Source organism: Cuculus canorus, chromosome 13 (genome assembly GCF_017976375.1).
Source record: "Cuculus canorus isolate bCucCan1 chromosome 13, bCucCan1.pri, whole genome shotgun sequence".
NCBI lineage: Eukaryota > Metazoa > Chordata > Aves > Cuculiformes > Cuculidae > Cuculus > Cuculus canorus.
Window position 1 is genome coordinate 4,804,854 of NC_071413.1, and position 14,673 is coordinate 4,819,526.

At 50.8% G+C, this 14,673-nt stretch overlaps 1 protein-coding gene across 1 annotated transcript; it reads left to right on the forward strand.

Annotated features, from left to right (window-relative positions):
• The first annotated feature begins 5,714 nt into the window (after window positions 1–5,714).
• Window positions 5,715–14,455, forward strand: TAT (tyrosine aminotransferase). The gene is made up of 12 exons (XM_009563163.2): window positions 5,715–5,866; window positions 7,467–7,715; window positions 7,887–7,991; window positions 8,281–8,348; window positions 8,698–8,856; window positions 9,035–9,173; window positions 9,674–9,726; window positions 10,093–10,245; window positions 11,138–11,266; window positions 11,703–11,786; window positions 13,014–13,112; window positions 13,880–14,455. The coding sequence occupies exons 2-12, from the start codon at window positions 7,481–7,483 to the stop codon at window positions 14,021–14,023; spliced, it is 1,368 nt and encodes a 455-aa protein (XP_009561458.1). The 5' UTR covers window positions 5,715–5,866; window positions 7,467–7,480; the 3' UTR covers window positions 14,024–14,455.
• The last annotated feature ends 218 nt before the right edge of the window (window positions 14,456–14,673 follow it).

A 14,673-nucleotide genomic window follows, 5' to 3' on the forward strand; every position in this document is an offset into this window, starting at 1 on the left:
GAGATCTGAAAGCTCATCTTAAAATTTACTCAGTTTGGGGATAATAAAGAATCAAAACAAAAGAACTCTTTGTGCAGCCCCCCAGTTCAGAGGGGATAGGAGTTTTATGATGATGGTTAGTTAGAAGATGGTCCAGATGGAAGATGGTCCAGATGGGAGACCACAAAAAGCTCAGGAGAAGGGCTCTGGAGGTGAATGTGTTGCACACACCTTTTGGTAGGCATAGATCGCATCACTCGTGTTCATGTACCAGAACCCCGGCATCTTTGCTGCCACGGATAGGACGAGCTTAAAAGCTTTATCAACCCTTTGTATAATTTTATGATCACGGGCGGTGCTGTTTAGCCGCCACGAGGGACACATGAACAACTGAGTTGAGTACCGTGAGTCACAAGAAGGGATGAAATAAGTGTTTTTTACGCAGAGTGTTTCTGCCGGCCATCCAGCAACCTGAGCTGAAGCTTTCCTTGGACTTGTGAAGTGCTGGAATTACCTGTTCAAAGGCAGTTGGGAAGCACTGCTCTATTGAGCTGGTGCTGCACTCAGTGTTTCACTAGAGTGTTTGCTGCTAACAAGTGAGGTACAAGCTTCCAAGTATTGTAGAATTGAGTCAATCTTATTGCATTTCTGTTGTTGTGTCAAGATTGTTAAAAAAATGCCTTGTGCCACTTCACTCCTGCTCAAGGTAACCCAGCTGAGCTTGGTAAGCATCATCTTCTGGGTTCCCATTCTCCCTGCCACATGTAGCAGTCAGCAGAAGATAGCAACAGGGAGCTGAGGACAACAATATTAATCTTCACCTCTGCTTTGTCTTCTCTTTTTATTAATTTTGTAAAAATTTTGACTATTTCTGTCTCCTCTGTTGCTGCGCTGAGGGGAGGGAAGGGCCTGCCATGGGTCAACAGCTCTGACCTGGTTCAGTGCTCTCCCTGGGAATGGGAGAGTGAAGTGGAAGGAGCAAGTCATGAACAGCCTCATTTATCTCCAGCGTGAGGCAGCTGGGAGCTGCAGCACAATCGCTGCTGAACACCTCAGCCAGATTTATTGACTATCCCGCATCAATAAATAATCACAGGAACAATGAGCACGGCACGACGATGATGCAGCAGTGCTGCAGAAAAGAACTGGAGGTTACTGTGCATGGCAAATTGAACTCGAGTCCACAATGTCATCCTGTTGCGAAAAAAACTAACATTGCTAGGGTGTATAAACAGGAATGTCACATGTAGGACGTGAAGAAATTTTCCTGGCTCCCCTTTCCATGCTGGTTAGGCCTCCGGTCTCGCACACTGTGTTTCCAGTGGATCGGCTGGAGGGGATCCAGAGAAAAGTAAAAGAAAGCTCTAGAAATAAAGCCTCAGAGAAAAAGATTGATCCCAGGCCTCTCGTTTGACAGAACAGGTGTCTGTTAACAATGTGCAAGCTTGTCAATAAGGAGGTGTCTTAACAACTTGCAGACTTGTAAAAAGCTGCCGTCAAGAGAAGGGGAATATTTTGCTCTCCCTGTTTGCCGTTAGGAGCAAACACTGGTCAGGAGCAGTGAAGCAAAAAGGATGTGATTTAGACAGCCTCCTCAAAAAAAGGCAATATTCCCACACCCCCTCAACTCCTCCACTTTGTAAGGAGACAAACAGTTGTTGCTGGAGCAGATTGGTTGTGTAGATGGTGAGGTTTTACCACTGGGGCTCAAATTCAGCCACGAGGCTGTCTGTGCTCTGGGAGAAGGAGGTGCCTGCTGCTGCCCACCCCACGCACCACGAGCTCGTGGTGTCGCCTTGCCCCGCAGAGCCACCATGCCCCTTTCTATCCCATCGCCCTTGGCTGGTCACTGTCCTGTGGCTTCAAGGCCATCAACGAGGAGCTGCAACGACAACGCATGCAACAGCTCAAGTCTCTGAAGTCATAACTCAAACACAGGATGTGCGCTTGCATAACGTTTGCTTGGATGTGAGCAAAATGCAAGGCTGAACAAGGTGTTTCTCTTTGCTGTGCCTGTACCTGGGAGCCACTAAAGGTCAAGCTTTGTGGAGCATCCCCCTCGGCATCTGTAAGAGGGCTTGCAAGCCTTTCATTGTGGCTGTTGGGCCTGTAGCTCACCAGTGCTTCCAGCTCTACGCGAACATGGAGTGCACTGTGTGTTGCTCGCAAGGGACTTGGTGCCCAGGCTGAGTGTACAAAAACCCTCACAGCTGCAGGGCTCCTTCACCTCCATGGTCTGTGGCTGCGGAGAGCAATCCGGGTTTCCCAGCACAGCTGTTAGCAGCCTGCAGCACTGCATGTGCAGACAGTGTTATTGAGGGAGGCCCACAGGATGCCATGGTCATGAAAGCGTTTGTTTTTTATGTTCCTTAGTTTTCTTGGCAGAGGGAAACTGCCGTTGTAGGAGATAGCGGTTGTTAAGGCAGGTGTGTTAATGGAACAGAAGCAAAAGAGAGCTCTACCAGGAGCCTGGGCAGAGTTTCGCTGTCTCCGCTACAGCATTTGTGCGCGGTGTGAGCCACCTTGCTCCGCTTTCAAAAGAAGAGCAGAGATCAGAGGGGCCTCAGGTGGTGAGAGTGCCCTGCAAACCACTCACTGTACACAGATTTCTTCTCCAGAATGAGGTGTCTCCACCCAAACTCTGCAATTTGCCTCTTAATTACTCTCAGATTTTTGTTTCTGGGATCAAATCACAATGGATCCTAAGTACAGGCAGACAGAGAAAGTAGCTACTGCGTATTTTTGAGTTGCTCGGTTACTGGCTTTGAGTCGCCCTGTGTGGATTGTGTCATCTTTCTGGTTCTTAAACACAATGTTTGCACAGCTTTGTAGAACATAGCTGGGGTTTTTTTGAGCTGAATTTGTGGTCTGATATGCAAAGAGATAACAGGTGTTATGCACCATTTCAGGTGAATGCTGGGCACTTAATATTGCTGGAGGCATAACCAGCATCGTGGGCTGATTGGTGACTCATGTGGGTTTGGCACGGCAGCCCTGTCCACAGGGCAAGGAACACGTAACTCTGCATCTCAGCATTTTCAGAGGGCCCATGTGACTTGACCTGTAACAGAAAAGCTTTGTCCCTTGCATTTCAGAAAACCTGCTGCAGTGTCATAGAGAGAAATACGGCCTGGGAGTCAATAAACAGTCACAAAACGCATGAGTGACAAGGAAGCCTCGTGGCTGTTTGCTCTTCTAAAGGAGAGATTAACAAATTTATTTAAAAAAAAAAAAAAAAGCAAACCCTACCTTTGGTGATTAAAAGCCGATTCCACTGGAAATGCAGTTATCAAATAGATTAGGCTACAGGCATACTTGTGGATGCCAGCCCTAAACTTGCTGGGGTCAGAATGGAGCAGACACAATTGCTGAAAATAAAAGCAAAATGTGAGGAGGTAACTAGGAAAGTGATTTGTTATTGACTCTGGTGGGCTTATGTGCAGGGTTCCAGCCGGGTGTCGGTCCCTGGAGCAGTGCACCCCGAATGGGGCTGCAGGGCACACGGGCAAAGCTCCGCTGGAGCCTGTCCTGCCCACAGCCCGGCACAGACGCAGGTCTGTCAGTGCGGTGGTGTTTGAGCCTGTGCTCCACTCAAGCAGCTGTTTGTCTCTCCTGCTTTGTGACTGTGGCTGGTCCTGGAGGAGGGAACAGCTTTCTCGTGCTGGTCTGGCCTCTGTTCACAGAGACAAGGCTCTGGGCAGCCCTGGAACCGGAGCAAGGCAGGACCAAAAGAACACTGAAGTCATCACCAGTTTCTCCTTCCACTGGGAAGAGACAAAGATCAGGTGCTTAAGCTACGCGAGAATGAGGGAGACGGAGAGGTATGCCATGAGATCCTTGATGGGGAGAGCTGCTGAGAGAGGAGCAAACTGCAGGGAAAGGCTGGTCGGGGCGAGTGGGGTGCAGAAGTCCTGGCAGGCAAGACAGCAAGCTGCCTCGCTGGCAGAAATGCGTCCTGCAGGCACGGCCGCCTCTTTCCCTGCACCGTACAGGAGGTGGCTTGGCCATATTTGTAGAACATGAAGTGCTGAGCTGTGTGCTCTTGCTTCAGCTTCTGGGAGGCTCTGTGCACCACAAGGAGGTGGGGAGCTGCAGACCCCATGTGAGGACATCCACAGAAGGACTGGAGTCATGCAGAGGGAGGAGAAAGGCACAGTAATACCAGGAAATTCCCGCTGACCCTGTTGTACACCACTGTTCTCCCCAGCTTTTGGCCAGGTTGTTAGCCTTATGTAACTGAGTCTGTCTGTGTCTCCAGAGCCTCATATTTTTCCACTCTTGGCAGCAGGATTCCACCATGCCCTCCCCTGAACCCCACCACTGTGTGCAGTGTTACGGGTAGAGCCTTGGTTGCGTCAGCCTCAGGGATGTTGCTAGGCAGAACATGCAGCATCGTCCTTGAGGCCTCCCAACGTCACATTTAACCCTGGCTGGGCTGCGCCATGACAAGAGATGGGGACAGCTGGGGGAAGCAAGAAAATAACCCACAGGTGCTTGGAGAAGCCTGCATGGACTTCTGAAGGTTGCTCGTGTCAGGCTTGAGTAAAAAGAAGAGATAAAATAGTCTGGAACTGTGCAGCACTCAGCAGAAAGGAGTCCAAGGAGCTTCAATACAAAATGTTTCTCTGTGAAGCACTTTTGAAAGGCGTTCTTCCTTATCCACCCCAACCTGCCCCCATCCCCGAGTCCCCGGTGCCCCTCGAGGCCTCAGCAGTGCCCATGGCAGCGCTGCGGCCAACGGCAGGGCACGACTCCCACGCGTCACCAGTGCCGAGGGAACAGGCTGCTGCTTCCACCTGGGGAGACTCAGCCTTATCGCTGGGGGTGCACTGAGCGTGGCTCGAGCACAAGCGGTCCTTCCTCCTGCCGCACAGAATTGGGTGAAAACAGGCAAAACTCTGTTCACCGCCGGCCTCGCAATGAAGGCAGCAGCAATCTGTTTGCAAAAAGGATTAGCAGGATCCCTCTTGTTCCTGAGCTACTCTTCCATCCCTGGCCATTTGCTGCCAAGGCAGTAAGGGAAGACTTGGAGCATCCCTTGGAAGACAGGGAGGATGCAAATGCTTCTCTTGTTTATTCCAGGCCTGCAGAGAAGGCAGAGATTTCACATCACTTAGCAAAAAAAGGGCCTTCAGGGAATGGTGTCATCTGTGCTTTGCAGCACAGCGTCAGAGAGGGAAGAATTGCATCATTTCTGTTACCTGCCAAAATCATGAGTTTGTCTGGGCCTTGCAGCAACCAAAAGAAAAAAATCCAAACCCATGGCAACTTGAGCTTCCTTTAACCCTTTTAGGTCCTGGTACCTCCAAGATATCAGCTAGGGAAATGCCTGCTTCCCTTCAGCCTAGGGAGGAAGATACATCCTGATTGTTATGACACCACAAACTCTCCCTTCTCAGCCGGTGCATTGGGAGCCCTGAGCCTTAGAAGTCGGGACAGACTGATGTTTTCTGTAGGCTTTGAAGTCCATCCATCTACTCTTGGCGCGCTGCAAGCCGCTATGGCTGAAATACCTGTACTCTGTGCAGGTTTGTCTCTGCAGTTTTGAGGGCTGAGGGAAATGGTGCAAAAGGGAGGCAGCCCAGAGCCTCCAGGGAGCCAGGTTGTGTCCCTCTGTAGGCTGCCCCCAAAAGAGTTAATGTGCAGGCGTGTTCCAGGTGTTTGATGTGAACACAGATGCAACGGGGAGGAGAGGGCATTTTTGGGTGGGGAGAGCAGCCCTCTCTGTGAGCCAATGGCTGAACAAGTCAGTCCCAACGCCCAGTTTTGGGGCTTATTTCATGGGCAAGAATTTGCAGCAATTTCTTCTCAAGGGGATTTGTCCTGGATGAAAAGTAGAGACAGGACCCCCAGGCTTGTTGGAGTTTCCCTTACCTTGCTGTAGAAGGTAAAGTACTACGCTCTGATACCTTGCTTCTTTCAGGAGGAGAAGTGGGGCGATCTTCCCTGCCTACACCAACAGCATCCATCATGTCTGTGTCTGCAGATGCCCTTTGCATGAAAACCAAGTTGCAGGGTGGTATGAAGGTTCTAGTGGGATAGATGCTGCACTATGCATTTGGGACTCATCCCCACTGTTGAACTGAGATATGTGGCTCATTTTTCCTCTCAGTTTTTTATGCAGCCCTGCTGCGTGTTTCTTCATCTGCCTCTCTTTTGGTAGAAAGGAGACCCAGAAGGTATCAGCAGCAGAGGAACTGAAGGCTTGGTTTGTGATCCTGGTAGATCAGCCTGCATTGTTATAAACAGGCTATGAGGCACTGCTGGCAGAGTAGCTGCAGCAGCGTGGGGCATATCTAGGTGCAAACTTCACTGAAGCAGTGAGAAGTTTGTTCAGATGGCAAATCCTGCCCGAAGCAGGCAGGTCTACATCCCTTCCAGGTCAGTCTCTGCAGCAAGGAAAGGGAAGCTGTGTTGCAAATATCTGCAAGCGTGGGGCTAGGTGACTACTATCAGGAAAGGGCCCGTGTCCGCTGAATTGCCTTTCTGCGGAGCAGAGAAATAAGGCAGCAAAGAGAGCATAAGGAGTTTATGGCAAGATTACACAGGTGTGCCACTTGATCAGCAAGAGTGGCCTTGATGGCTCAAGAGATCTCTGCCTGCCCTGTCTTGTCCCTAACCTTCTGCAGGTGGAAAGCCCCGAGCCAGCAGCAGTTCCTTGGTAAGGCTTTTGCTGGCTGGGTCTATCTTGTGCTCTGGGTGTTCACGCTGGGGTGTAAGTCACTTTTGTGTGTGTTTTGGGGCTGAGAAGGCAGCTGTTCCTCTGTTGTGCCTTGCTTGTTACCCAGCCTCGGTGCACTTCCACCTCCCTGGTTTCCCTCTTGGCCGTACCAGTCTTGTACCATTTTCTAGGTGCTGCCTTTTGATCTGGGGGTCTCTGGGATGTTGCTCTGCTGACAGAGCAAGTGTCTATAACCTCTACACTGCCACTGCCCACTGCGTCCTGATAACATTGGACAAGAACTACCTTCTTGACATCTGAGGTTTGATCCAAACAGTGCCGTGCTTCTGTCTGCAGGCTGGAGAGATGTGCTGGATGTCAACACACACAATGGGCTGATCCTTGTAGCAGCAGCTATGAAAGTTGGTAGATGGGGGAGAGAAGAGGGATGACCTGGCCCTTCTGTCAGTGCAACATTGAATCTATAATCAAGCAGTGACTACACACTGCTGACTCTTGGCCACTAGCTTTACTGAGGGGTGTTTCTTCTCAGCACAGCGAGTCCGTGCTAGGCAGTGGTGCAGCTAGCACAGAGAAGTGCTTTTATCCTTCCCGCTGCATTGTACTTTCACTTATGTGTAGTGTTTCACTCCACCCTGGCCCCAAATACAGCCCTACTTGCTGCTGCTGATTGAGTTGTCCAGAGGCAGGAGGTAGGGTCTAGAGATTTCAGAAGTTTTTCTTTTGGAGAGTCACGGGCTGTGGCCCCAAATGGGCAGATTTTGTTTGGCGTGTGTTAACTAAGACCAGGAAATCCACTTCACAGTGACAGCTCTCAGGATGGACTCGTACCTGATCCAAGTGAATGGCTGTGGAGATCATGCCCCAGTGCTGGATGTTCACCTCAAGACCAATGGGAATGCCATGTCACTGGGAAAGGTAAAGGGTCGGAAGCCAAGATGGGCTGTAAGGGCTTCTGAAATGTCAAAGAAGACTTTCAATCCTGTCCGAGCCATCGTAGACAGCATGAAGGTGGAGCCCAACCCAAAGAAAGCCATGATCTCCTTGTCCTTAGGTAAGCATAGTGCTGTGGCTGAAGTGCAGGGCAGGGGGGTCGAATGTGTGGCTGGCAGATTGCGGGGCCCTGACACACAAAGATTGTGAAAACACCCGGGGACAGGCCAGAAAACCACACAGCTCTGTGCCTGTCACAGAGAACATTACTATTTTTCCACTCTTCCAAAAGGAGACCCAACGGTCTTTGGAAACCTTCCCACAAATGATGAGGTCACGCGGGCTATGAAGGAGGCTTTGGACTCGGGACGTTACGACGGCTATGCTCCATCTGTTGGTAAGTTGACAAAGCTCTTCCTGTGAGAGTAGGATGAAGGCTTGTGCCAGTTGCTGCACGACTGCAGGTGGATGGAGCCCTTGAGTGTCTTCCCAGCAGCACCCTGCAGCTGCCCTCAGCAAGAGTCACAAGCATGTCTATCCCCTAGAGGCACCCGAGTCCCCTTCCCTACATGATCTACCCGAGACCCAGAGCCTCCTGCAGAAGCTGTGAGCCTTGCACTGACAAAAAAAAAAAAGGAAAAACTCTGTAAAAACCTCCCTTCTGTGTTTGGCTTCTTTTTTCCCAGGTTACCAGTCATCCCGGGAAACAGTGGCCGCGTACTACAACTGCCCAGAGGCACCGCTGAAGGCTCAGGTACTGGTGCTCACCTGAGGATGCTCTGCAACCCAGAGCACACGGCATGGGGGCCCTGTCCCAGCGTTCTCCCTCCCCTGCCCAGCTGTGGGACTGAAGGCTTGCCCACGGCCTCGAGACAGCAGCTTCCTGCTGCTCATGCCCTGCCCTGAGCCCTTCTCCTCCACCCTCCTCGGGAGGAGGCTGAGATCTCCAGCTGTTGGAGGTTTCCTGCTTTCAGTCAGGCTCTGGACTTTCCTTTTTGGCTGAGAAGCTCTTATGTGACAGAACCTGGGCTCTGTCAGTCCCATATGGCTGGGGCGCTTGAGAGCGGCTGTGCTTTCCACTGACTCCCGTGTGCTTTTGGCAGGACGTCATCTTAACGAGCGGCTGCAGCCAGGCCATAGAGCTTGCTTTGGCCGTGCTGGCCAACCCAGGCCAGAACATCCTGGTGCCACGGCCCGGCTTCTCCCTCTACAAGACTCTGGCGTTATCTATGGGAATTGAGGTCAAACTCTACAACCTCTTGGTAAGTGGTGGCAGGCCTGGAAAGGGCAGCCCTGACGTTTCTGCCTCTCAAACACTCTGACCCTGTCTGGGAAGTGGGTGAAGGTGACCTGAGCAACCCTCAGCACCCTGTCACACCTCACCTTGTATGGCAAGTCCAGTTCCTCAGGTCTTACTTTTATTTCTCTTCACTTCACCAGCCAGAGAAAGCTTGGGAAATTGATCTGAAGCACTTGGAGTCTCTGGTGGATGAGAAGACAGCTTGCCTCATTGTGAACAACCCATCAAACCCCTGTGGCTCTGTGTTCAGCAAAAGCCATCTCCAGAAGATCCTGGCAGGTGAGCCTCCCTGCGTGTATCTGGGGTTGCAGTCTAGTGTCTGCCCACGTTGCCCGTGTCTTGACCACTACAACACTGTGGCCTGGGGCTTTGCTTCTCTCCTCATGGCTGACTCCAGCTCGGGAAGCAGGGCTTGGGGAAGGTGTTGCAAGAACATGCAGAGTGTGTCTTGCTCTTGCTCAAGCTCTCCATGTGGCTTGGTCTGTTTATTCCCTCACCTTTGGCGCTGCAGAAGGAGAGTGTTCACAGGGAGCCCTGTGCTTCCTGAGCCCTTGCCTGCTGGTGGGAGGGCTGTGCTGCCCGTCCCTGCCAGCGAGAGCAGAACTAGACTCAGCCAGGGCAGGGATCTCCAGTGCTTCTACTCTCTGAAAGAACAGTCTGTAGGAGGAAGACAGGGACCCTCTGCCCTGGAACAGAGCTTTCCTCAGAGCCTTGCAAAGGGCAAGTCTCCTCCCACAGAGGATGCAGGGGAGCCAAGCTGAATGTCCTCTCTCCCACAGTGGCATCAAGACAGTGCGTGCCCATCCTTGCTGACGAGATCTATGGAGACATGGTGAGTTGCAGTTCTTTGCACCCTCATCCTGATGCACTTTCTGACGCAGTTGCCCTTTGGCCATGGCAGCCAGGTTTCCAGAGCTGAGCAACAGCTCTGTTCCCCTATACTGTGCCAGGGTCTATGCCTGGAGCTCCCAGTCCTGTGGTGTGCATTCCTGAGTGTTCCTCTCATGTCCAGCTCCTTTCCTCTTCCCAAATGGCTCACTCTCATGTGAGTGCACTTACCATGTTCATACCTTGAAGCTGGGAGCTTTCACCATCAATTTTCCATCACACCCCTGCCTCCCTTCTTGTGCCTCATGCACACCCTCACAGCTCTCGCTATAAGAGGCAAGAACAGCCCTAACACAGCCTCTCCCCACAGGTGTTTGCTGACTGCAAATATGAGCCCATTGCAACGCTCAGCACCAACGTGCCAATCTTGTCCTGCGGTGGCCTGGCAAAGCGGTGGCTAGTTCCTGGCTGGCGGATGGGCTGGATCCTAATTCACGACAGGAGAGACATCTTCGGTAATGAGGTGAGAACTGTTGAGTATTGCTGTCACAGCAACAAACCCTCGGTGTGTTGATCACCAGGACTTTAACTGATACAGGAATGTACTGCACTTCTGGTCTCACATGGGTGTCACCCAATTTCTTACATGCTTTCCGGCACCTCTAGGCTTTTCCTGCCCCTTCCTTACTCCATCATACGTGGCCTCTTACCCACATCTGTAACACACTCCTTGTGTCTGGTGGTCCTTCAAATATTCCTTGTCCTTTTTGTGCACTTCTAATTCCTTCTCTTCCCAAATAGTTCCAGTGTGCACTGAAGGTATGGCATGGCTTATCCAACACACGGAGTCCACGTGTGGTCTCTGTGTGCTCTTCTATGATTTCTCTTAGAAGTAAGTACAAAGCACCTCGCAGTGCTTTATCTGGCTATATTTTCAGCTGTGTTACGAGAACACCCATCTACTGCACTGACTTTTCCACCTAGAGGGCTTTCTGCAGAGGAAGAGGGAGAAGAGAGGACCAACTGAGTGAGCAGAAGAGCTAATTTTGGTTGTCCCTACCGGTCTTTCAAAGTGTGGATTGTGGGTTCAAACCTAAGGGAAAAGCAAAGTGGTATTTGGAACAACTGTGGCTTTATTTGTATTGGCTGTATTCTACCCTGGTTCGAGTCAGATTGGGAAGCTCCAAAGGTTGTCCCTGTTGGCATTACAATCTGTAACTGAGGAACAGAGAATGACACTGTAAATAGCCTGGAAATACCTGGCATATAGCCAAGCAAATATTCTTTAGTACTTTGTATGCTCACTGAAGGTAGGGGTGTGAGTGGCTGTGGAAATAGTGAAAGTAGATCTTGGAGCTGTCCCTTTCCTTTAGGGAAACATCGTCTGACCTGCAAATATCACCATGTTCTTTCAGATCAGGGATGGCCTTGTAAGGCTGAGTCAAAGGATCCTAGGACCCTGTACAATTGTCCAAGGAGCACTGGAACGTATCTTGCACCGAACACCCCCTGAGTTCTACCACAACACTCTCAGCATCCTCAAGGTAAACAGGCTGTAACAGGACAGCAGTTTGTCCATGGATTGTTTGGAGGGAGTCACACCTCTCTAGCTCATTATCCCTCCCTACCTCTCTTCAAGTTGCAGTTCTGCTTGTGACTAGGAGAGCCCAACAAATGCAATTCCAGCGGGAGACGTGGTAACTGAGTCAGAAATATTGGCTGTGCTAAGTTTCAGGCAGCCAAGCCATGAGCTGGAGGTGACGACCCAGGGGATGGGATGTTTGGCACTGATTTGCTGAGCTCAGCTCAGTCACAGCTGCTGAACTCAAGGCCATGATCATCCATTATGTTTGCATTCGCTGTCCTTTTATTTGCAGTGGGCAAACCTGTTTATAGTCCTGGTCCAGATCTTGGCTTCCATTCGCTGACCTGCTACCTGGAATTTCTCCTGTTTTGAAATTTCTCCTTTCTGCTTTTCAGTCCAATGCTGACCTTTGTTATGCGGCCTTATCAGCTATCCCTGGCCTCAAGCCTGTCCGTCCCGCCGGAGCCATGTACCTCATGGTAAGTGAGAAGAGCGACATGCCATTTCCAGACCAACACTCACACTGGATCTTATTGCCCGTGCTAATCACTGGTCTCAGGTTGGTGCTTGGCATCACATCTCTGTTATCGTGCATTTTCACATTGCCCTGTGCACCAACTGTGTCCTTTGATCACTTTAGAAGGCCAGAACGTGATGTGTGCTTCTCACACAGCCCTGGCTGGTACACATCACCCACTTGCTTCTGCGCAAGTCTGCTTTGTCTATAACAGGTACTTTGCAAGACAATGTTGTATAACCTCTATTTGAAGCCCCTTCACCACCATTCAGGTTATCACACCTCCGTTTTTGTCTCAGTGTCTCCAGTTTTTCATTAGCTTTTAAAAACACAGACCCAGAACTGGAGGACAATGTAATACCAGCCTCACTCATGTCCTACAGATGAGTCTTTATCAGTTGGTACCAGAGCTGCACAAGTCATTCTGCTTATGCTCTTTCTGCAGAGGCACAGCTCTAAGATTCTTTCACACCTATTGTATTTGTGCAGTATCTGAACATTCATTTAAAATTAAATAATCCGCTAATTTTTTTCTTCCACTGTCTCTCAAATTATCTCTCACCTGATTTGTTTAAGAATATTCTCAGGAGATGTTTAAAATAATCTTTGGCCATAAAAAATGGCCAGGATATCACAGTCCTTATGTGGTAAAGGGACAGCCACCTTCTTTCCTAATACAGAACAGAAATATTTATTGAACATTTCAGCATTTCCATGTCACTTTTACCAGTCCTGCAAGGATTTATTTTTTTTGTGATTTTCTAGACCTTGTTATCATTCTTGTCTTTCTAAACCAAAACATTATTTTGTCTTTTGCTTACAATATGGATTTTTTGTATGAAGGAATTATTAATGGATATTGACAGGAGTTCTCTCCCAACCTCTTTTTCAATATCTTATTTATTTATTTTCACTTCTAATTCATGACTGTAAGTTTGCCATCATTTTTCTCACTAAAGTTGTCTTTCACCAAAGCTCCAGCTTTAGGTAGTCAATGAACACTTCTTCATTTTTATTTTACATGTTTGTGTGTGTGTCTTACATTCCAGTCAGCCAAAATCATGAGCAAAAATTGAGGGCAGGGGCAGCTGCACTTGACTGGAAAGTCATTGGGGGGCATGTGGGTGAGCAGGGACACAGCAGACAGCTTTGATGCCCTTGATTGCCATCTTGCATCCTTCTGCTGCAGGTTGAGATTGAGATGGAGCATTTCCCTGAGTTTGAAAATGATGTGGAGTTCACTGAGCGACTCATCTCGGAGCAGTCTGTGTTCTGCTTGCCAGCCACGGTGAGCCTAACGCTGCGAGCCCCGCGGACCACTGGGTCCAACGCATGGGGAGAGGAGCAACAGGGGTTCGCAGCCCTGAGCTCTGGGGATGGCGTAGGAGTCGTGTGTGCAGTGTCCTGGTCTGTGATGGTGTGTATGTGCTGTCTGTGAGCTTCAAGTGCCGTGTGCAGGTCTGGGGACTGGCAGCCTCTGGCTTACTAAGAGCCCTGAGACAGGCTGCCAGGGTCTTCGCAGCTCCAGCCTTGCTCTCCGTTCCTCAGGCTGGCAGAGCTGTATCCCTGAACCCTCGGTACCCCCACACCTCCTTCCTGAAGCTGTTCCCTCACAGGCCTGGGACTGCTGTCATCGCTGTTCCTTTCTTTGTCCTGATTCCATTCCCCATCCCTGTAGGCACAGGGTCAGACTACGGGCTGGGAACATCTGTACCCACCTCCCTCCAGCTCCACGTCCAGCACTGAGTACGGATGGGGCCACTCCAGCCCTCTCATTCCCTAGCTCCCTCCAGCCCATTCCCTGGGTGCTGCATAGTCCGTACAGAGTTCTTTGGCCGGTCACCCCCACAGCATCATGTCCACACAGATGGAGACAAAGAGTTGTGCTTGGAGCATTACAAACAGTCTATGGGAGCAGAAGCCCAGCCTTGCTGTGCTCCAGCCTGTCCTGCACTGGCCATTTCACTTGCTGACACAGCACACGGCCCAAGGCATGGCTCTGAAGCTACAGCTCTATCCCAGATAACCTGCAAGCTTCATCCTTTCTCATTTCAGTGCTTTGAGTACCCAAACTTCTTCCGCGTGGTGATCACCGTGCCTGCAGAGATGATCATAGAAGCCTGCAGTCGCATTCAGGAGTTCTGCGAGATACACTATCAGGGTGCTGAGGGGGTCCCGGATATGGAGTGTGACAAGTAGCCACAGAGGGTCTCCTGCCCCTCCTGCTCCACCTGTGTGTGAGGCAGCAGCCAGGCAGGGCTGCTTCCAGCCAGCCCCACATCCCCTGCCTGCAAGCAGCCACCGTCCTGCTGCTTCACTTTTTATGCTCCACAGACCCCCCAGCACTATGGGAAGAAGCAGCCACCTCTCTCTCCTCCTCCATTGCATCTTGCACACCCTCTGGCATCCAGTGGTCTCCATATGCTCTGCCTTTGCACCCTGTGTTGGTCTGTGCTGCCTACAAACCAGCTGGAGGCAGGGACACGTAGCTGCATGCCCAGAACCCCATGTGGCCAGTGGCTCCTGTGCTGGCTGCAGCTCCCCTTGGGGACAGGAGAAGGCCACTGTCCCAGAGGACAAGAGAAAAGTACCCATCTCTCACTTACCTGTGTTACCTTAGGAGGCCAGAGCTCTTTATATCGAGCCCTTTGCGTGACAAAGGGAGTAAGTTATTGTGACTTTTTTATTAATAAACAATGCTGACACACCAGTCTCTGCACTCTGCTGATGCTGCCCCGGGTCTGGCGTGGCCCCTCTGTGGGTCACCCTTGCTCAGGTCCTGGTGCTGCAGTGCCCCAGTGAGCCCTTCCTTGCAGCCGGCTGTCCAAGACCAGAGCTCCTCAGCCTCG

What these genes read in the sequence shown, in the direction of transcription:
- TAT (XM_009563163.2), top strand. Translation starts at nt 7,481, where the DNA reads ATGGACTCGTACCTGATCCAAGTGAATGGCTGTGGAGATCATGCCCCA. An exon ending in TCAAACTCTACAACCTCTTG is followed by an intron (nt 8,857 to 9,034) that starts GTAAGTGGTGGC and finishes TCACTTCACCAG; the next exon opens with CCAGAGAAAGCTTGGGAAAT. An exon ending in ACACTCTCAGCATCCTCAAG is followed by an intron (nt 11,267 to 11,702) that starts GTAAACAGGCTG and finishes TCTGCTTTTCAG; the next exon opens with TCCAATGCTGACCTTTGTTA.